General features: G+C 43.7%; 1 protein-coding gene across 1 annotated transcript in view; it reads left to right on the forward strand.

Annotated features, from left to right (window-relative positions):
• The window catches only part of PARVA (parvin alpha), a 57,325-nt gene continuing 33,795 nt past the window's right edge, over window positions 1-23,530 (forward strand). Inside the window, exon 1 of the mRNA XM_058845214.1 lies at window positions 1-201. Within this exon, the coding sequence (XP_058701197.1) occupies window positions 66-201 (136 nt within the window). The 5' untranslated portion in view covers window positions 1-65. The remainder of the gene's footprint in view (window positions 202-23,530) is intronic.

The following is a 23,530-nucleotide window of genomic DNA, read 5'->3' on the forward strand; positions in this document are numbered from 1 at the left end:
GGAACAGCCTCCCACGGCACCGGGGCTCGCAGCTCCGCCGCAGCGCCGGCGGCCGCTGGCCCAGCATGGCAACCTCCCCGCAGAAATCCCCTTCTTCCCCCAAATCCCCCACCCCCAAATCGCCCCCCTCCAGAAAGAAGGATGACTCCTTCCTGGGCAAGCTCGGCGGCACGCTGGCCAGGAGGAAAAAAGCCAAAGAAGGTAAAAACGACCAGGTTTGCATATTTCCTGGGAGTTACCTTACTGGGGGGGGGAAGGAGGGAGGAGACAGGGGGAGAGGAAAAGGCTCTGGGGAGCAGAGGAAGGGGCTGGCGGCGGAGGACGCGCGGGGTGGGGTGGGCAGGGAGCGGCGAGGGAGGAGCCGGCCCGGCCCCGCCGATCCCGGCACCGCGGGGCCGCTCCCGGGGCCATTCCCGGGCTCTGTGTGCGGGAACTCCCGGGGCCGCTCCGGGGCCATTCCCGGGGCCGCTCCCGTGGCCATTCCCGGGGCCGCTCCCGGGGCCATTCCCGGGGCCGCTCCCGGGGCCATTCCCGGAGCCATTCCGGGGCCGCTCCCGGGGCCATTCCCGGCAATTCCCGAGGCCATTCCCGGGGCCGCTCCGGGGCCATTCCCGGCAATTCCCGGGGCCGCTCCGGGGCCATTCCCGGGGCCATTCCCGGGCATTCCCGGGCTCTGTGTACGGGAACTCCCGGGGCCATTCCCGGGTTCTGTGTGCGGGACCGCTCTCGGGCCATCCCCGAGCCGCTCCCGGGTCCATTCCCGGCCATTCCCGGAGCCATTCCCGGCCATTCCGGGGCCGCTCCCGGGTCCATTCCCGGAGCCATTCCCGGCCATTCCCGGAGCCATTCCCGGGCATTCCCGGGCTCTGTGTACGGGAACTCCCGGGGCCATTCCGGGGCCATTCTCGGGTTCTGTGTGCGGGAACTCCCGGGTCCATTCCCGGGCGGGCCCCGCGGGCCTGGGAGCGCACGGGGCGTTTTCCTGGGCAGGATTTGCCTCCGCAGCCGCGGGGCACACACAGAATGCCGGGTGTGAGTGATCACACGGCATTACACACACACACACACACATACACTCTCACACACAGCCTCACACACACACACACACACACACACACATACACTCTCACACACAGCCTCACACACACACACACACATACACTCTCACAGCCTCACACACACACACACACACACACATACACTCACACACAGCCTCACACACACACACACACACACATACACTCACACACAGCCTCACACACACACACATACACTTTCACACACACACACACACACACACACTTTCACACACACACACACACTCTCACACACAGCCTCACACACACACACACACATACACACACGTACACTTTCACACACACACACACACACATACACTTTCACACACACACACACATACACTCTCACACACAGCCTCACACACACACACACACACATTCACACACACACACACATACACTCTCACACACAGCCTCACACACACATACACTCTCACACACAGCCTCACACACACACACACACACACACACACATACACTTTCACACACACACACACACACACAGCCGGGTGAGTGCTCCCAGCAGATTCTCCTCTAGCCAGCCCAAGGCTGCACCGAGCAAGGCCAGCCTGCTGCCGTGTCTGTGCCTGGGAATTAATGCCCACCCCTGCTGAATCTGCCTGTGTCAAACCCCATGGGTGACACAATTGGAATTTCACCTCCCTCGCCCATCGTTTTTGCAGCTGAACTGAGTTTAAATACGATGCCAATGGAGCCAAACAGTCGCTTCAAAGCGACTTTATCAAGCAAAACTCATTGCTCACAAATGTGAGGAAGGGTGTCCACATTGCACGATTGTGCTCACATTATTGGCTTTTCCTGGTCATTGCAGGTGGACCAGATGTGGATGAGGGAAGAATGACAGCTCTGTTAACTGCCTGCTTTTTAAAATGATTTTGTTAGAGTATTTGTGGCTGTTAGCAGCACTGAGCTAGCAACAGTTTTCTTTGATGAGTCCATACTGTAGGTATGTTCAGAGAGCTTTAAGTGATCCTGTGGCACTTTGGGTATGTCCATTGTATTGTCATCGTTGTTGTTGTTACTATTAAATCCCTTAGTGACAGATGTTTGAAGTCACAAATCTCCAGCGAACTCTTAGAGGCAGCAGTTTGCTGGAGAGTTGTTTACTTTCATCCACAACCTTGTAACTTACAAAAAAACGTATTCTGTGAAATTGTGCTTCTTCTCGTTAATGTGTTACATTTATTGATTAAAACCTACACCTGCCATCTCATTATCATTGTCTGTCCTTCTGAAATTCTGAAACTGCATTGTCCTTGTCTTTCGTGTTTCCCAATTTTCTAAGGGCTCTCTAAAAATAACAGTGGTTTAGAGAGTTGGGGTATTTTATAAACTTTGTAAGGACTGTTATTTGCTGATGGACAAAAAATGTATTGTGTTAAATTCACCTTTGTATCCTTTTTACTTGGGTGTGGTTTTGTGACATTTCTCTGGTGGAAGCAGATAGAGAGATGAAATTGATAGTATGCTATCTTACCCTTCTGTTTATTGATTTATGTGTTTTAACACATTCAGATGGCTTCAGCCTTACTGTGAAGCCTGTCCTCTTCCTATTTTTTTCTCTACTAAAAATAAATACAAGTTTGCAAACTGTTAACGAGCATTGTTCCTTGCTGCCTGTGGTCATGTAGGCTCTATCTTAAGTTGTGCTGATTTTTTGTTGGTTTGTTTTTGTTTTTTTTGGTGGGGCTCCAGGTGTTTTTTAAATCCCTGGCTAGGAATTTCAGAGGTCAGATTGTTTGTTTGTCCAGGATGTGAGCTTTGGTGGGTTTTTCTCCTGCTTTAACCAACCTGTGTCAGGTTTCCTATTGAGGTGGGTCTTGGTTGTAGAAGTGCACGTGGTTATTCAATTGCTTACACACAGGATATACTGGAAAACATTAAGTCTATGTCAGGATAAATAAGGGACAGCTGAAAAATTCCAGGTGTTTCAGCTGGTGTAAATTCTGCTGTTACACAGAGGACAGAGGTGTGCTGATTTTCTTCAGTGCCTTACCACAAGGGCTAAGAACTGGTGGTTTTTAATAAGGCAAAAATGTTTTAACTCTTGTAGGGACGATGCTGGTTACACTTCACTACCATCTCTGCTATATATGAAGTTAACTGTTGTTACATCTGGGAGTTTTGTATTTATGTAATCAACAAGTGTTTTGATCATTATCATTATCATTATCAAAATTACATTTTCCTATATTGCAACATTACAGCCAGTGCCAAAATGCTTCACCATGAAGGAAAATCCTTTAGGATCTCAAGTGACTTTATGATGAAGAGTAATGCAGATTATTTATGAAGACAGTAAAGTTTAGGTGTAGCAGAAATAGTTTATAATACAACATAAAATGTGACTTCGGTATTGACATTAAGTTATATGCATAAATATATATAAAATATATAGCAAACCTTTGCTTATGAATTTCAGAGGTCCATCAGAAGAAGATGAAGTGAAATGAATTCCCTAATATCAGAGCACAGATTATTGACCAAAATAAAGAGAGTAACCTGAGATACTTGAGGTATCACACATGATGTAAGCAAGGATTAGTCATACCGTAAGACATATGTTAATATGGAAAATACATTGCCATTAAATGTTAGAGAGTATTTGATAAAATCTGGAATTTGGAGCTCAGATTTGTTTATGTTGTTGTCTGTCATGTAGAGCCTCAGTTTGGTTTTCATTACAACATCTCATCACCAGTGGTGTAATTCAAGGATGAGAACATTGTACTTTGGGCTTCCCTGTGAGAGCATCTGCAGCTGCATCTTTAAGTGGAATATACTTTCTGTTGAGGTAGCAAAATCTCAGATTATTAAGTATGTTTGGAATTAATTAAATTAGCTTTTTGGGCAGTGAGAGAATTGTGAACTAAGCCTAGAATATGTGACAGCCCGTCTGCAAACTGAAGTGCGGCGTGCAAAAGTGATTTGTGGTTTTTGGTAAGGTTCCATCCCTTTCATTGCTGAAAGGCATTTAAGGACTGGCCACCCCATATATGCTAGTGAGGGATCCCAGTCCTTATCTATCAGCAGTTCAGATATAAAGGTGGAGCTCATCATTCGACCAAAAAACCCCCAGAAATTTGACTTTTTGTGAGCTCCTTGTAGCAGTCTGTACTGAGTACTAAATGTGTCTTTAAGCAGATGTAAGAAGAGAACAGAATGGTCTTTTTAAAAAAGGTCTGTGTGGGGAGGATGGTGAAAATCTAATGAATTTTTCATGATGGGTTTAGTAGGGTCATGTGCAATTGTCCTCCTTGAATTTTCCTGGCCTGGCAATTAAAAGCACAGAAAATTTGCTGTCCCTAATAGCTTACCTTAGTGGAGAATGTAAAGAATTGGCCCCTGACACGCTGATAAATCTGTGACACATTTGGGAGCAGAGAGTGAAGTTCAGAATTGCTTAAATTGCAGAGGAGCAGATGGGAAACAGACAGCTTGGACCCGGGAATTTGGTGGAGAGCAATTGTATGGGCTCAGTCAGTTTTCCAATTGATGTGACATCAATTTCAGTAATTTGACTGCTCTTCTGCCTAGTTTATTTGGGACTGATGGGCAGGAGAAAGAATGAATTTTCTGCTGTCCTCCACTTACAATATTTCTTCTTTTTGTGTGTGTCTTGTTTTGATTTAATTTTGGTACGTGGGGTCACAGAAGGCAGAGTGCCTCTCTGTGTGCCTCAGGGAAGAGTATGTAAACAGTGTAAAATGTTGTGAATTCCAGTGTTTTCTGATAATAACCTTAACTTTCTTAATTGTTACTTCATGTATTTTATGCAATAATCCAAAATCAGAAAATTCTAAGAATACATGGTAAGAGCAAATGTAGGGTGATGAAAACTTTTCAGGTGTTACACGTAAAATGTTTGTGTTCCTGCAGTCCATGAGTAAAATGCTTTGCTGTGTGACTCACTGACAAAAGATCATGCCTTGGTCTTGCTCTGGGCCTTTTCCTATGAAATAAATTTATTTCTTAGTGTACATGAAGTGTTCTGCTAGATTTCCATCGACTCATTTTCTTTGGACCCATTTCTGAAACTTAGAGCACAACAATTGCAGGTTTTTGTGTCAGTAGGTGTTTGTGCTTGTTTCTTGTGTGAGAGATTCTAGGCTGGCTGAAACACTCTGCAGGCTTTTCTTTCTTCTGCTCTTCCCTGGTGCTGCATTTAAAAGCAGGAGCTGCAAGGACTGATCTGTGTCCCACTGTCATATTTGCTAATGGATGGCACAAATGATGAAAATGAACTGCTGGGTGCTAATTTCATACTGGTGTTTAGAGTGATGCCTGACAAGGCTGACCTGGAGCAGAGGCTGGACAGAGCTAAGGATAAAGTAGGGATTTATTGAAAGGCCTCAAAGGACACACCTTGGGCAGTAAAGGAACCTGGGCTGCAGCCAGGATGGACCAAAAATGGTCACAAAATGCACAACTGCTCATAAGGTCTCACATTTTTATAAGTTTTGGTCCATCTGCATATCGAGGCTCATTGTCCAATTACAGCTTCAGGTTATGGAAGTTAATTAATTAAGGAATTAATTAAGGAAGTTAATTAAGGAATATGGAGCCCCATCCTTGTTTTCTCTCTCCAGCCCAGCGTTGTTTCTGCTTCTGGGCCTGAAACTTGTAAGGATTGTCCTTGGTACCAAGCTGGAGAAGGAATTGTTTTGTGTGCCTGCTGTGTGAAGAGAGCTCACTGACACTGAACATGAAGCTCAAAACTCCACAGCTGGGCAGCTCAGCATCTGAGAAATATGAAAGCTAAACCTTGAGGCATCAGGAGGATGGCATGTGGTGTCTCCTGTGGAAAGGAACACTTGGAAATGCTTTATTGTCACTCTTACCAATGCTTTTCACACTCTGCCTTTCGCTGCAGCCCATCAGTCCATCAACCCTGGGCCTCCTGGTGCCATCAGAGCAGCAGAGCAGCTGGATTTGCTGTGTGACATTAACGTGTTTCACCACCAGCCTCACACACAGCAGCCAGAGTCTGCTCAGGATCTTCTCCCTGCATTCTGTGCCGTGTTTCCGTGTCCCTGGTGTGCCTCACACACAGCTGATGTGACAGAACCTGTCTCCCCAGTGTACCTCACACACAGCTGATGTGATAGAACCTGCTGGCACCACCGTGGGAGCAATCACTGCCTTGGAGCAGGCTCTCGGAGTAGGAAAATACTTCTCTTCTGTGGCAGGGACAGGAAGATAGAGGGGAGATCTCTTGCTTTGTTGCCATTTCAGTGCTTCAGGCCTTGTGAGCACGTGTACAGCAGGAGAGGAGCTGCCCAGGAGCACCGGGCTGGTGGTAGCGTGCTTTGGAGCCCAATTGTCAGGGGATATCTGGGCAGGCCTGTGGAAGGGATTGCTCGGTGGAAAGGAAGATAATTGCCTCTGAAAGCTGAACACCCACCTGTTGCAGGGCTGGCCCTGCAGATGGGCACGAATGTGAATGACAGCTCTGCCCTGCTTGGGGCTGTTTGGCATCTGTCAGCCTGGGTGGAGCTTTCTCCATCCCCCTTGTTTAACAGCCCCTGGCTCCAGCTGCTTCAGAGAAAGACATGAAAATATGGGGAATGCGTTTCCAAATCTCAAAAGTAAAAGATAATCCTAAAATTATTCTTAAATCTCATTGTCTCAACCAAATATTTGTGCAGGGCCAGGTCCAGTTATGCTCAGTCTGTGTGTCTCAGGTGCAGCTCAAGGCTGCAGGAACCTGAGTGCCAGGTGCCAGCTTTTGCCAGACAGGTTTCTGAGTGTACATCCAGAGTTATGAGTGTGTAAAGTGAGCCTGCTCTCTGTGAGGTGCAAAGGGCTTGGATCACATATGGGCTATGTTGAGGTTCACAGAGCACAGCCCTGCCAGCTTTTGTGTGCAGAGGAGCTGTGCTGGTGTCTCACCATGCCTGCAGCGAGGGGATGTATGTGAGGGGAACACAGGGCCAGGCTGGGCAGGATTCATTTCTTCATGAAACTTACTGCTGTGGGGGGTTCTGGAAGCCAGAAATGGTTTTTAAAAGGATTGGGGGGTGAGGGCTAAACGTGGGTCTGGGTGGATCTCGTGTGTCTCCAGTGGCTCCAGTGGCCACTTGTGAATCACACAGGCCAGCACAGACATCTTGTGTTGAGAAACCATAAAACACCTGTTGTGATGTCTGTTAGGGTTGTGAAGCTGTTAGGAAGATTACACAAAATTCTGTCGCTTTGCCCTTCCCTGTGTTGTAAAGAAGGCATTTCTGCCAGGTACCAGGCTCTGGGCTTTGATCTCCTGTTCTGACCCAAAGCAGCCAAGAATTCCACTCTTCTCTGACCACCTGCACGAGGGCAGCAGAGCCACTGAACTCCATCTTTGCATTTGACTTGCAAAACCAGCCCAAATGATGTGGGCAAGTCAGCTGCTGCAGAAGTGTTTCTTTTATTTCCTGACTTTTTCCCATTGCAGTAATTCCTTCATCATCTGAGCTGAGTACTAATAAATAACATTATTTGGCTTGATTACCCTCGTCCCTGTTGGAACTGGGTGTGCATGTGTGTGTTGAGTGAGTTAATTCACGTTAGTGACCAAACTGAAATTACAAACAAAAATCCCTTGGACCAAAAACAAAATCAGATCAATAGCCTTTTGTGAATTCTTAGTCTTCTCTGCAGCTACCCCTTGAAAAGCTGTGCTAAGGCCAGAGAAAACCAAGGGCCAGGAAAAAGCCAGGGATGTGACTGGTCAAGAGTGAGTTGTACTGGCAGAGCTGTATTAGGAAGATTATCCACCATCTGTTCACCCAAATCCTGCACCTGGCTCTGGACTGGGCCACTGCTCACCAAGCAGTGATCTTTCTCAAAATATTAAAGAATTGCAGGGTGAAATTACAAGGCTCTGCAGCCTCCCAAATGCTCTGGTTTCCTTTCAGTTTTGTAGTAGTCCATGTGAAATAATTGCATGTGGTGCTATGGAACGTTCTTAGCATATATGTGGATTTAATACAAAACTGGAGAGCACATAGGTCCTGACTTGGCAGTACTGCTTTCCTTTTAGTCACTGCACTTCTCTTTCTGACTCCTTATTGATCTGTGTGTCAAGCAGCACACAGTGTACCACGGTTGACAATACGTTACTTTTTATTAGATAATTATTTTTTCAAAAGAAAACACCTGGAATCTGAATTTCTGTGAGTCATTCGTGGTAGTTGCAGTCATGGTTAAGTCCCTCTGGCTTCTCTGATTCCTGCCTAGCTTCGAGCTGCTCCTGTTCTCCCAGCGGGGCGGCAGAGCAGCGTGTGGCTCTGAGCCAGTGGTGGCTGATATTAGTCCGTGTTCACAGAGAAACCTGTGAAATCCCACCTGGGAAAAGGGACTTCAGGAGGAGAGGGGCTGCAGCAATTGTCTGTGAGCACTGTTCCCCATCAGGAGCTCTGGGCAGGGGCTGAAGGGTGTGGTGGAGACAGGTGCAGCTCCAGCCCAGTAGCGATTGCCCAGAGATAAAAATACAATCCCACACTGCAAAAGCTGTGAAAGAATAAAAAATTCCAAATTCAACCTAAACATTATCATTTCCTGAATGTTCCTGTAACATAAAGTTCATCATTTTTCAATGGAAGAGGTGTTCAGAAGAAGGAAAAGTCTGCCACCGCATCTGTCTGAATGTCCTCGGGAGGTAGCAGCTCTTTTCCACCAGCCATTTTTCTTTGGTCATTTTCATGAGGTGCTTTCCCATGTTCACATCTACTAAAAATCCCTAAAATTCCGTGTTGCCAGTGATGCTCCCTTTTCAGACAGCATGCAGGTAATGATTGCTGGGTTCTTTTCTGTGAGGACCTGGCACTCCTGCTTCCTAGTGCAGAGGGAAGATTGAAGTTGTTCCTGGTGGCAGGGCCATTTCTAGTTGTCAGAGGTGCCTGTTGGTGTGTCAGTGCTGTCCTGCCATGCACCTGCATCCTTCAGGCCATGGCTGGCTGTTTCCCTGGAATTGCAGAGGTGAAGGGCTGTCCCTGGGTGACCTGAGCACTGTCCTGGCCCAGGGACAGGTGTCACCCTCAGCAAACACGCAGCAGAGCACTGTGCTGCAGGGCTGGGAGCTCAGCTCACAATTCCCCAGCCTAAATTGCTGTGTCCTACTTACCCACCTGGGAGCTGGACTAATGAAAGGGAGAGTTTAGACAGAGAAGTACTTTGGGTGCATTTAGTGGGAGAGGAGATGTTTTCTTTTGTATCTGTACAGGTGGTCCTTTTGAAGCCAGCCAAAATGAGCTTCCTCACCTGGGTAACGGCCTGAATAGGTTGGCAGGGTGTGAATCCATTTTCAACACATGTAAAGAAAAGTGTAACAGTTTGCCAGTGCACAGCCTTTCATTTATTTTTTTTTTTCCTTAGCAAGATTTTTTCTTTGGCCATCAAGTTAGGCTGAGGCCTAATTTTTTTTTATTTTTCTTTTTTTAACCGTAGGCAGTTCTAAAGTAGCAAACTATTAATAGTGAATTATTGGTTTGGAAGAACACTAATGCACAGGGAATTCTAGAGCAAACGAGGCAATGCTGTCAATGGTTCAGATTGTTCTTAATTACAATAATGGCATTATAGGAGCTGCAGTTGCTGTCGGGCACAAAAGAAGATAATGATAATGTCAGAGTGCTCAGAGTAAATGCAGTATAATGTATTGCAGTGCTGAATTCGAAAGATGATGTGCCTAACTTGTCGTCAGAGTGCATGAAGAAGAAGAATGGTAAAAGGTCAGAACGCTTTTCATTGTAACTGTAGTTCAGGGGTTTGGATTTTGTGGTTTGTTTGGGGTTTTTTGTGGCCTATGCTTTCAGGCTTAAGAAGAAATGTCAGGTCTCATGTGTTTACATGATAAGTATTAATTTTATTAGAAGGTGTGATCACATCTGTCCTACCCACTTGGAATAAAGAGCATCACTCTTGCTTTGAGAAGGAGAGGAAATATCTATTGGCTCAGTACCCTATATCCTCAACACATTTGATATTGATCCTGTCAGAATAAAAGAACTGGAATATGGTAGATTTGGCCCCGAGTCAGAATTTGCCCCAGTAGCCTCTGGAAGTATGTCCAGACCTATTTGATTCATGCAATCCCTATTTTATAATGAGACCAAAAAAATTCAGCTCTGACTTTAGGCGTGTTTGAAAGCTGCATTTGAATCTCATGGCTAGAGGCCAAATCTGAGCTGCAGCACTTTTAAACATTTTTATGCTGTGCACTCAAATTCATTACTGCAGAGCAGCTCGTGGTCTCGCATTCTCGTCAGTGCTTTGTTATAATTCTCATTCGTACGTAAGGACATGAAATAAACTGGGAAATAGTGGTGGCACTCCTCATTATACCACCAGTGTTCAGAGGGGCTTCGTGTCTTGCATAACTCGTAAAACCTTACTTCAGTGCTGGGTTGAGCTGGAAAGAAAGTGATCAGCATGCAGCTGATTTGCAGCTTTAGTGTTTTGTTCATTTTTAACTGACTTGAAGCAGTTACCCACAAATAAACCATCTTTAACCGATTTGATACGGTTGTTCCCAAATGAAGTGGTTTGTGCAGAATCCGAGTAAATATTTTTTAGGAGTTGGATTTGAAAAACAATAACCAGCATCCAGCTGATTTGCAGCTTTATTGTTTTGTTCATTTTTAACTGTCTTGGAATAGTTACCCACAAATAAACCATCTTTAACCGATTTGATACGCTCCCAAACGAAGCGGATGGTGCAGAATCGGAGTAAATGTATTTTAGGAGTCGCTGTGCCATGCAGAAGATGCCAGTTTTTGCTCAGCAGAGGGTGGGTGCAGGTGCTGTGCAGGGCACAAGGTGGCTCCAGCTGATGAGGAAAGCCCGAGTGCCAGGGAGGAGTGCAGGAATGGGCTGCTGTGCGTCAGAATGGAGCTCAGCAGTTCTTGTGTGCACGCCTGGCACTCTGAAACGAGCTGCATCTCAATGGCCTGAAGCACAGAACCGTGTCTGGCCTCACACCTGTGCATTTAGATTGCATTTGAGGTCTTGGATTTCGGTTTTGAAGAAGCTACCCCAGTGGGTTTTACCAGACATTCTGCTTTTGCCCGGGTAAATGGTAATTATTCTGAGCAGAGCAGCATTCCCAGGGTTTGCTGTTGGAATAATCAGAGTTGGTGCTCACACTGAGAACACAAATGTAAAGTAAGCGAGGCAGAAGCTAGGACAGAGAATGAGAAGAGGTTGGGGTTTTTTGATTTGGGTTGTTTTGGGTTTTTTTTTGAAACGGTTGATTATAATTTAATGGCTAGAAGAGAGACCAGAATACACTGATAAGAAAAGCCCATATTCTAAACAGACAATCAGAAATGCTTTGTGGCTGTTGTTGGTCTTGCCCCCTGTAAAATGGCATTTTTGTTCTCAGAGTTTCTTAGAAGCGAATCGCTTGTCCATTTCTGTTTCCAGCATAATATTAGCTGCTGACAGTCTGCCCTTGCACAGAACATCTTCCCCTGGCCGAAACACCGGAGAATTTAAAGGTGAGATCAGAAAAGGAGAAATGTTTGTTCTCCCTGCACCATCTGTTTGGGCAGCTGAGGCAGAAAAGGTGAATTGATTTCCTCATGTGATCTTCCACAGGCACACAGGTGGAAGGGAGCAGTGGTCTCCTCATTTTTGTGTTTAATCTTGCTCCATTAGGCAGCTCGGTGCCATCCACAGTTTTTCTTGGTTTTTTTAACTCTCTGATGAATGTCCTGATACAGTTTAGAGTTTTATATGAAACTGAGCTTTTAACTGGTTGGGGTTGGTTGGTTGGTTTGTTTTTATATGTGAGCTAGGTAGAAGTTTCCTGGCGTTTGAATTTTTAAATATGCTTTACATACAGTAGCAGCAGGAAATACATTAAATAGATACAGGAAAAAATAACATTTCTAAATGTGATCTTTGACTCTATCCCAAAGAAGAAAAGTTTGGTTAAGAGGTTTAAGATGTTTTACTTAATAACAGTCTTTCTCAAAGTAATGTCAGGTGTTAAAAAAAAAAATTATAAATCTAACTTTGCTGTATTATTTATTTTAAAAGTATTGAAGTGTATAGTTTTCTTCTTTAACATCTAATAGTAAATACAGTGAAATAGATTAGGTACCAGGCCTACGTAGAGTTAATGCTGAAACAGTGCAAAGCACCATTTTGACTTAGTAAATTCATTATATTTTCATTTTTACAAATGAATTTTATCCAAAGTTAGCTGTGGGCATGATTCTAATTAGTAGCTCCCCATATTAGATGTAATGCCTTTGTTCTTCCTTTAGACAGAACGCCCTTTAAGGTCAAAGAGAGTTTTGCCTGAATAAGGAATACAAAACTGGCTGTGGTTTTAGTGCATATAGGGCCAGATTGTGGGTCAGGGCCAGCTCCAAGTGCTCAGCTCCAGAGAGTCCAGAGCTTGTGCAGAACAGGCACATCCTTCACACTGCTGTGATGGTACTTTATTAATGTGTCAAATGCAGAAGGAAAAAAAACCTGGCAGTTTTGTGGCTGCTCAGAATCTTATTAGCACGTCTTGGTGTTTTGTGTTCCTGAACGGAAATGATGCAAATATGTCTTCAAAAACATTGCCCTGTTTTCATGAGAGAGCGAAGAAAACAGAAGTCATCAAAAATCGGTATTAAATAGTCAAATAGTTTGGCCAATTAATAAATCTGCCCTTGCAGAATGGAAGGTCTGTGGGCTGGAGCTGGCTTTTAGCTTAATGTTAACTTACATTTAATTAGCCAGACCAGATGGAAGCTGGCTAAGCTTCGCATGAAGGCTTGTGGGAGAAAGACATAATCTTCCATTTTGTCAAAGGAACTAATACCACAGATTAAAGGTCGGTGTTCTTTTCACAATTTAAAGAGTGGATGCACCGTGGCTGAGAGCAAGAAACAGCAAGGGCACTGACAAATGAGCTTAACCCCTGGATGACTGGCGTACCAGCTTCATTTGCTTCCCCAGTTCAAACCATGGGTCTCCAGTTCCAGTGATAAATCCCAGGGAGAGCAGAATGTCTGTAAATGTTATTCTTTTGTCAGGGAAGTAAGCTGTATGTAGGCTGTGGCTAGAGAGATGAAGTTCTGGGGAATGTTTTCTTGCTCAGTGGAGTAAAACTTGGCGCTGTTCAGACGCTGAGCACTTGGGATCAGTGTGACAAACCTCTTAATTCCCCAGCTAACAATGAGCCTGCAAGGAGGCAAGGCAAGAAACCATGTGCTCAAAGAGCTGCATGCATGGGTCATGTCCCAGCAGACAGAGCTTGGGGACTAAATCAGGCATGGATTGGAAATGTGGAGACAAGAGGGGATGGATCTGTCAGACCGAGCCTTAGGTAAAGCTGCAAGAAACTGCAAAGTTTTAACAGTGGGGAAATGGGAGTGTGTTAGTAAAAAGGAGAGGAGAGGAGAGGAGAGGATTATGCCAATTGTTTGAGCATTTAACCAGTCTTTGGGGATACTTCCCAGGGGCTTCAGCAAGGTAGGAGAGGGTTCTCTCTGAGGGGAACGATTGCACACATACAAGAAATAATACAAACTTAGAATTGCTATGAAACATCATATAATTGTGCAAAAAATAAGGTACCCTCAGCAGTAAGTAATAATTATTGCAGCTTTGGTCTGCCCCCTTTGTCTCTCAGTGGAAATATCTGTGCACAGTCCAGCTCAGGATAGGATGCTGGGAAATTAGCATCTGCTGTTTGAGCCAGGTTTGTGCCTGTGTTCATGTTCTGCAGTAGGGAATGAAATACCTGTTGGATTTTCCCTGCTGGAAACCTGTAGAGGAGTTATTTGGGTGTCTTCTGAACACCCAAATAACACAGAAGATCTAGGTGCTTGAGTTCCACAGCCATAGCCACTTAAATTCCCTCAATGTGTAAAGTGCCCTGGTAGTCACAATGTATTTTTAAACACTTAAAAACAAGCCTCCCAAAACATTCTAGAGCTTGCTTCTACATTTGGCAAAGTTTTTTGCTAGCAGACCACCTTGCCTAGCTTGTTGCACGTGGACTTTCCCACGGTGGCCACTGCCTGTTTGATGTTTGTATCAGTTAAGTGGAATCCCTTGGATGAGATGGGGTCAGCTGTTATAAAGAGATATCTGCATTTTGCAGATCTCAGTTGTTAAATTGTGCTTGCTGACAGTCCCAGGAGGGAGGGCTGAGGACCTGACTGAACATGAAAACCATGGAACTGTGCAACCTGTTTATGATTGCCTTGTGTAGATGGAGGATTGGTGTGCTGAGGTGAAAAAAGCTGTGCTGCTGTTTACTGTAACTTCTTTAGAATGTGGGCAAACACAAGATTCCAGCACCACACTCTGCAAGGTGCACAGAGGGAAAATAACTAATTTTAACGTGGAAAGCTCTTTTACTGTGTCAGCTGAACTGGAGAGCTGGAATCCCACTGAGTACTTAGAAAGCTGTATGCACATGCATTTATGTTGATGCTTTCATCTCTTTTCTCATTTTTAAATGATTGCATCCTGGGGATGGAAGAATTATTTTACTAGTCCCTGCTTACTAGACCACATTTATCTACAGTTACCAACTGGTGGTGATGGAGATACCACAGTTATTTTCCATTTTGAGTTACTGACATATTTCAGATACCACTTGGGGACCAAATATTTGAAGGGAGTGGTAAATTTTAAAATCATTGTAGCTGCAAATGATGGAATTAGCATTTACTTACCAAGTAGCTCATTTCATCTGTCATAAAAGCAGAGAAGTGTAGGAGTAGGTAGTGCACTTTTGGGAGAGGTGTAGGTAGTAGGAAAATATTTCTTTTGCCTTCCTTGTCAGGTAAAACTAACAGTGCATATCAGAAGTCAGCTGGAGGTCTCTGAGAAATGCCCATGTGGTACAGCCAGCAGGATTTGTCCCAACAAGCACATTTGGAGAGAGCCTTTCTGAGCAAAGTCATTTGTGTACCTTTGATAAGAGTGTCAGACATCTCCAGGTGAGAGATGTTGAGAGATGAAAACCACACTCAGTTTTGTAAGGGCACGAGTACAAATTCTGCCTTCATTAAACTGAAAAAAACCCTGTTGAAATCAGAAGAGTTTGGGAGCTGCCCTTTTCAGGGAAGTACTGTGCAGTATGAAACTTGCCAAAAACTAATGGATTGTTTGCAGGAAATTGGAAGTTAAAGTGCATGAGTCAGTCTACTTCAAGGCTGAACAGTTTCCACTGAACTTAAATAACGAGTGCCAAAACCTAGAGACAGAGCAAGCAGCTGCAGTGGTTTTCTTCAGTTGTTTCATCTGGGCACTGTAAGGGATTTTATGTTCAGCAGAGCCCTCCTTGTCTTCTAGTTCTCCAGGCTTTAAAAGTGTTACACACGTTGTTGTTGCAGCAACCCAAGCATTTCTGGTTTTACATCAGAGCAGTTACTACAGAGTATGGACTAGAATGTGCAGTTTCAGGGATTTCATCTGCAGGAAACAACTACCCACTTTTGTAAGGACAACCAAAAAAAGGAGAGGATCATTCTTTTCCTCAGAAGTGATACTTGTCAGCTTCACACTTCTGAAAATGACTTCTGAAAATATTCAGGCCATTTACTTCTCAGTGTGTACAAGGATTTCAGTCACCTAATGAGGTATCTCAAACATTAGATGAAAGGCAGAATCATTCTCAATAATTGTGATTTGTGGCAGATTTATGCCCAGAGCATATTTGTTCAATAGACTACATTTTACCTGGATATTAAAGGAATCTAACTCTTTGTAGGAGTGCAGGAAGGGAACGAGGTGTTTGTGTATAAGCAAATGGCTCAGATTTCTTTAATTTGAATTAGTTATTTGATGTCTGTGCTGTAGGCTTTGGTTGTGCTGAGTCAAAAGAGCATTTTGTTACCAAGTCTAGAAAGGTGCCTCAGAAATAATGACTACAGACTTTGCTGTGCTGATTCACGTGCCTGTAATTCCTTCCACCCCTCAGCTCTGAGCTGAGGCTGGAGCCTGGCATAGTTTACAGTATATTTATATGTATATTACAGTATTTTATAATATGTAAACATAGTTTACCATGGGTGAATACGTGCACAGGGGGTGATGATTGTGTGGGAGTGATCAGCAGGTTTGGAACAAGGTGCAATTTCCCCTTTCAAAAGCAGTGGCCATGGCACAGGTTCCTGCATGGCTTTGGGATATTTAATTATTAATTAATTCATTATTGTGTGCCTCAGTTTCCAGGTGTGTGAAGTGGAGCAGTGATGGGGATTAAATCTGGAAGAACCTCTGAGTTTTCTCGATGAAAAATGTTAAGGGTTATTAAGTGTGAACGTGGTGAAAGGCTTAGCAGACAGGTGTGGATTAAAGAAATGTTTTGAAATCCAGTCATTTAGTTCTAGGTTTAATTGAAAGCTGTAATCCCAGCAATTGGTGCCAGTGTCTTCTAGGATTTAAATCCAAGTCACTGGAGCATGTAATTTAGGGCTTTACAGAACAGTATTAGTGCTTACATGTTTATCACTCAGCACGTGTTAGCATTATTCCTGTGGAATGCTCTTAATTAAAATCCAGGAGCTGCTTACAGTGCATTTGATGCTCGCTATCACGAGCACTCAGTCGAGTTAGCTGCAAAATAAATTTAAAGGAATTATTTTTCTCAGAGCTGCAATATAACTGTGGCTTTTGTAACTGGTTCTGAGCACACAGGAGGTTTCAGCTGCAGATTCCTTGTTGATCAAATGACTTGTGTTTTCATTTTCCAAATCCTAATATTAGCTCAAGTAGGAGGAAAGGCACTTTGGGTTGGTACAGAAGAAAACAGGATGCTTTTGCAGCAAAATAGCCATTAGGGCATGCCCAGTTTATACACTGAACTCCAACATCTCATACTTCAAAGCCAGATTTGTTTGGGAAGAGTAACGCCCAGAGAATCTCTTGATAAATGGCCAAAATCGGTTGCTCTGTTTTTCAAGGGAAGGAGCACACACCAAAATAAGTGTTTTGTAACATAGTATTGCTTCTTGCTGAAATTTTTCATTGTTTTTTGGGGCCTCAATAGATAGGGTTAATTGTTTCAGCATGAGCAGCCAAAGTTTCAAACATGAATTCTAACTTTTTGAACCCATTAATCATAAAACTGCCTGATCTTGCTTACTGTAACACTGCTTTTTTTTCAATTGATGAGTCATGAGAATATATTAAATACAATTTCTTTAAAAATAATTTTTTTAAGTCCTCCTTGCATCTTAAAATGATTTTTCAAAGCCAAGAATTCAGCATATGTATGTCAGTACATATTGCAGTGGGCTTATGATATAATAGCTTCAATGAAAATTAGATCTAAATTAGAGTAGACTTTGAAAAAAGGTTGTGGGCACATGTTTTTGGGAGTGGCTGGAAGAATTTACTGTAGGGGAAGGTTCTGTGTGTGCTCTACCTAGAAACCAGATAAGGCTGATGTTTCTACTTAAAGCAAGATGCAGAATTTAAATCAAGGAGTCGCTGAATATGAAAATTAATTTTTGTGTTTACACAAAAAGAAAAAAAATCCAACTATGCTCTAATTCATTTTCTTTGCTTTCCTTTCCAAAAATATGTTTAGAAATTAAATAAAAAGCATTGAAGTATTTCAGCAACCAGTTGGTTGTGGGTTTTTTGGTTTTGTTTTGGATGTTTTTATTGTTTTGTTTTGTTTTGTTTTTTACAATGCCATTAAAACTTCTTTGGAGGATAACAACCCTCTTGAGGACCAAATCCCTGCCCTGTTACAGCCAACGCTTAAAGCAGGGTTTTTAACCCGCTCTGAGCACAGAGAAATCACAGAATTGAGAAATCACGGAGCTGAGCGAACAAAGACCCGTGACAAAACCCATTTTTTTCTGTTGCTCAGTTGAAAAACAAGCGGTTCTGGAGGCTGTGGCCTTTAGGAGTGTGAGAGGATTTAACTCCTGTGTGTCTGCAGGCCGCCAGAGCGGGGCTGCCTGAGCCCTGCACAGGGTATTTCCTTCTCTGCACAGGTTATTTATTTCCTTCTCTGCACAGGTTATTTATTTCCTTCTCTGCACAGGTTATTTCCTTCTCTGCACAGGTTATTTCCTTCTCTGCACAGGGTATTTCCTTCTCTGCACAGGGTATTTCCTTCTCTGCACAGGTTATTTATTTCCTTCTCTGCACAGGTTATTTCCTTCTCTGCACAGGGTATTTATTTCCTTCTCTGCACAGGGTATTTATTTCCTTCTCTGTACAGGTTATTTCCTTCTCTGCACAGGTTATTTATTTCCTTCTCTGCACAGGGTATTTCCTTCTCTGCACAGGGTATTTATTTCCTTCTCTGCACAGGTTATTTATTTCCTTCTCTGCACAGGGTATTTCCTTCTCTGCACAGGTTATTTCCTTCTCTGCACAGGTTATTTATTTCCTTCTCTGCACAGGTTATTTCCTTCTCTGCACAGGTTATTTATTTCCTTCTCTGCACAGGTTATTTCCTTCTCTGCACAGGTTATTTATTTCCTTCTCTGCACAGGGTATTTCCTTCTCTGCACAGGTTATTTCCTTCTCTGCACAGGGTATTTCCTTCTCTGCACAGGTTATTTCCTTCTCTGCACAGGTTATTTATTTCCTTCTCTGCACAGGTTATTTCCTTCTCTGCACAGGTTATTTCCTTCTCCCAGCCACTTCTCATTTATCTGCACACCAGAAATGTACAATTAGCAAAAAAAGCCTTCTTCGCTTGCCTTCACCCTTGTGCCTCCCCCATTCCTCTAATTCCTGGTGACCCTTCTTTGACTGTTACTACCTTTTAAGAAGTGGCAGAAGCAGGCCATGAAGTTGAGGTGAATTATGAAATATTTAACCCTCTTGTGTCCGCTCTGAACATGCGCTGGTTGTGCTTTTCTTTAGAGAAAAATCTGATCTCTGCGTGTTCTTCTTGAGCCTGGATTGCAACACATGTAAGGTACAAAAAGGATAAAACCAGAAACTGAATTTTCTCCCCTTTCTGAATCCCTCGTGTCTCCAGGACCTCTGCTTTTTTGCCATTTCAAAAATGAATTTTGGATGAAAAAAAGAAAAAAAAAAAATACGCTGCGGGGTTCCACGCTTTATTCAAGGAGTTAAAAAGTCTGGAGCTGTGCTTGATGAGCCAGATGGTCTTCAACAGTAACATTGTTCATATTGTTTAGATTATCCTGTTGCAAGTACAGTGCCTCCTTTACCTTTTATGGAAGAAAGTGTGGAAAATTGACCACAGATGTAAGTAACCAAGAATGATGGCTGAGGCAATTCTTACCAGGCCTCCCTCTCTAACACGCCTGATCCTGCAGATAAAAATAAATAGAGAAATGTGAGGCAGCATGAGAAATATCTAGTGTTACCTATTTAAGTGTTTAATTTGAGTTCTGCGAGCTACTAAAATCTTGATTTTTTTAGGCTGAGATTTCTTCATATTGAACTGGTTTCAGTCTTTCGGTGTAGGCAGCCTGAATGTAGATTTTTATCCAGGTACTAAATAGCACATCATTATATATTTTTTTCCATCCTGGTTGAAAAAAATGGGTGTGGGAAGAAGCCAACTACGCTGACCTCAAACACAGTTTATGGTCCAAAAATCTTCATGAGAAGATTGGTACCCATTTTGTGCTGTAATGAGAGAGCACAAACTCCCCGTTAATAGTGATTTGATTGGTATCAGAAGCAAAGGCTGCACCAAATTAATTAGAGGTAGCTCATTGTTACTCCTGATAATGGGCTGTTGAATTAGTGAAGCATCTTACGAGTCAGTTTCAGATTGAAATAAACTTTTTTCGACAGGTATCTCTTTTGTGCAGTATCTGGAATTGGAAGGCTCAACAGAACAAAGGGAAAACGCTGCAAATGAAAGCAATAAAGCCCCGTTTTATAAAGTCCTTTTGTCTCCTATCACTTTTCTTTCTCTCCCTCATTTCCTTCCTCTTATTAGGAGCTGCTGTCAAAGTGCATTTACTTATGGCAAGTGGTTCTGTTTGGAGCCGCGGAGCTGATGCTGCCGCGCTGGCGTGCAGGTGCTGCAGTGCTGGGGCACAGCTCTGGCCTGGCAGAGAGCTGCAATCCTATAAACCCACAGGTTTGCTGTGCCAGGGGCACTGAGCAGCTCCTCTTTGCTCTTCTTGCCTGCTCAGAGCTCTTGCACAAGGATTGCTCTGGCTGCTCGAGACAGCGCCTTCCCCTTCTCGCACTGAGCCTTGACTGAGCCTGGAAATATTTTCTTTTGCCTGTGAGGTGCTTTTGAATTGGGTTCTGCCTGCACTGGTTTCTAGAAGCCAGATTCTCTTCATAATATTGTTTAAAGAGATTGACAGGAGGAAAGGTTTCAGGGGGCAGAGAGGGCTGGAGATGATGGTGAGAAGCACTCAGTCTATGATATGATGTAAAATCAGCAGTCAGCCCTGGAAACAGATTTCTAAGGCAAAGTTCAAACAGTCAGTCTAAGTCCCACTAAGCAGGACGGGAAAGAGTCAATAATAATTTTCATATTTTTAATACCTGCATTCAAAATATGACAAATTAGATTGGCAACATGGGGCACTGTTTTTCATCATTTACCTGTCTGGTTCTGCTCCCTGCGGGATCTGGAAAACAAAATCGCTGGGACATAGCAGCTCTGGCTCTGTGCCTGCTGTACCTCTGTGGAGGTGGGCTGAGCCCCTGAGCACTCATCCTGTCCTGTTCTGAGGCTGCATCCAAACTCTCTCTGGTTTATTTTTTCCCTCTGTGTCTGTTCTCATATTCATGAATAGTGGTAATGGCCATTGTCTGCATCAAAGTGGTGTCAGGAGGCTTAAAGTGCCATTGTAGTTCTGAAACAGCAGAGATGTGTTGACCTTCCCTTGTGCCCACAGTTGATAAATGCTTACCTCAGTGACAAATTAAGGGTTTGCTTTCTTCTTCCTGAGCAACCACAGCTATGAAAAGGGTTTGGACACCATCCTGGACTGCAGCAGACTTGTTAGCTTAATTGCAGTCAGGCTGCACAAGTAACAAAGGGCAGGATTCGCCTGACATGCCCTGTAGTACTAATGAAAATGGAAACATTTGAAGAAAAACAGAAGCTTTTGGGTCCTGGGTTAGGATTAACTTGCTCACTGATGTAACATTTTGCAGCCGACTTCTAAAACTGATCCAGATCTGTCAGGTCAGGTTTTGTGCTTGAGCTGATCATTCAGCAGGGAAACTTCACCTGTGTTTTAACTCATTCAGACTAGAAAGTATTTGAAAGATCAACTGAAGTCTGAATGTTACAGAAGATTGTTTTAAAGCAAGGCTTCCCAGGGGTGTACACAGATTTCCATCTAAATAAAGCTGCCAGCACATGATTCACAAGACCCCAGAGATTTTCCATTAGATAAAGCAGAATTATTGATCTCTGGTAGCACTCTAGGGAGATGAGATAAAAAAGTTTTCCTTGTCTGGGCAGGACCTCAGTCCAAGAGAGCGAAGAGGATAAACACCAGTGTCACACAAACTCCCCAGACTCTGATGAGTGAGAAATTTTGCTTTTGCTGTTATAAAATATCCTACAGAGGCAAGTGCTGAAGACACAGAACTGCAAAGAATTTACCTGTGGACACAGATTTTTTTACACCATTATCCAATGAAGGGGGTCTTTGTTAAATTTTACAGGAATGAGGCAAAGGGTGCTTAACCAGCTCCCCATCACAGAATTCAGAGTCAGTCCCTCCATGCTGAAGTCACACATCCATGGCTGGAGCTGCCCTGTGCTTCTCATGGGAACCAAATGACACCCTCCTCCCAACCTCGCAGGTGTGGAGGTGAAGGCCAAGCAGACCAGGGAAAACACAGCTTTGTGGATCCAAAAGCCCCACTAATAATGCTCAGAGAAAAGGAAAGGTTGGCTCTTTTGCTGGTTCCCTTCTGAGCTCGAGGAGCACTTGTTGCCCTCGTGTGAAGGTCGGTCTCAAGGAGCAGAGCTGAGAGTACAGAGGGGTTTCTCAGCAGGACACGAGCCCAAACTCCAAAATGCATCACTTGATTTGCAGAGCAGACTAAAGCCTTCTAATGAACAGCCCTATGCAAATACTACATTTTTCAGTGGTGTACCCTATTACTCCTCATTTCTGACAGATATGCTGGGAATTTCCTTTTTAACAAACAATGCCTGTCTTGGTAGAAGCTTGTTTCCATGACTAAAACTACGATGAGAGCATCAGCCTAGCAGGGTTCCAGGAATAACCTACACATTCAGTTCTGCTCTGCCAAGAACCCAGAGGCTGGTTGTTGAGATGAATGGTTTTGGTTAATGTGCACCACAAAATAGGAAAAAAAAGATGCCTACATGTTTTAGATAGATAATTAGCAAGAAATTGTGTATAAAGAAAAATAATGTATGGTAGGGGAACAGAAATATAAGCCTTGAACTTCCTATCCTGGAAATATAAATCACTGCAAGTTTTAAAGTACTTGCATGACTCATAGGCAGAGGTCATAGACCAAATTTGCTGATGGAGGCAGGATGAAACAAATTCGGCTGCATTTTTATGATATTTTTCCTGCTGCTCTTAGCTTTTTATTTACCCAAAGTAATATAATTTTCCAGAGCAGTGTAACAGATGCCACATGTGGAAGTGCTGTGCAGTTCAGTGCTTGGGTGCAGAGCTGAATGGGAACAGTGGTGTGTCAATAACTGGCTCGGTGCACGTCAGGCAGAGCAGTCTCTCAGGAGCTGTGCTGCCAGCTTGGCAGGGCTCTGGGAACGGGATCTCCACTGGAATTGGGGTAGAAATGCAGCCACTGAACAGGACCCAGGCCTAGAGGAAATCCAACCCCGGTAACATGAACGCTAAATGGAAGGCAGAGACAGAGGAACGAGAAAGAGGCACTTGTTAATGTGCAGGTCCATAAATCAAGGGGTTTTTCCTCTTGCTCTAGCAAAACTTGGAGCCAATTTAGTGCATCCCTGAAAGTCAGAACACTGTTCTTTTTCCACTGGAGAAATAATGACATAACACTGAGCAAACTGTTTGGTAATGGGTTGTGTTCCCTGTTGCTGAGTAATATTTTTGTGCCACAAGAGAAATCTGTAGGAGTTATGATCTAGGTCTGATCTTCACACTGGATTTATACTGCTGAGATTCTGTTGACTTTGAGGTTGTTTTTGTATTTTCAGTAGCGTTGCTGGTGTTTAGATTTTGAGCCAGCACGGCTTAGAAAATGAGAGGAGAGTTATTCCTGCATGCAGTTTAAAATGTCAGCACAGAGCAAGTCAAAAAGTCTGGCTCCAGGTGAAGGTTTAGACCTGAATGTGTCTTGATTTAATGGCAGGGAACGAGTTTGGCATGTTAGGAGAGAGAGGCTGTGTGATTCAGATCCTACAGGAGAGACCACTATGTTAGAGTGTTCCAAATGATCCACTTTTGTGTGCATGTATGGTTGTAGAAAAGATTTTGTTTATGATACGAGGCATAAAAAAGTGTGTGTATTTATAGGTATAACATCAGCCTCCTTCC

The sequence above is a fragment of the Poecile atricapillus genome, chromosome 1, assembly GCF_030490865.1.
Source record: "Poecile atricapillus isolate bPoeAtr1 chromosome 1, bPoeAtr1.hap1, whole genome shotgun sequence".
NCBI classification, from domain to species: domain Eukaryota; kingdom Metazoa; phylum Chordata; class Aves; order Passeriformes; family Paridae; genus Poecile; species Poecile atricapillus.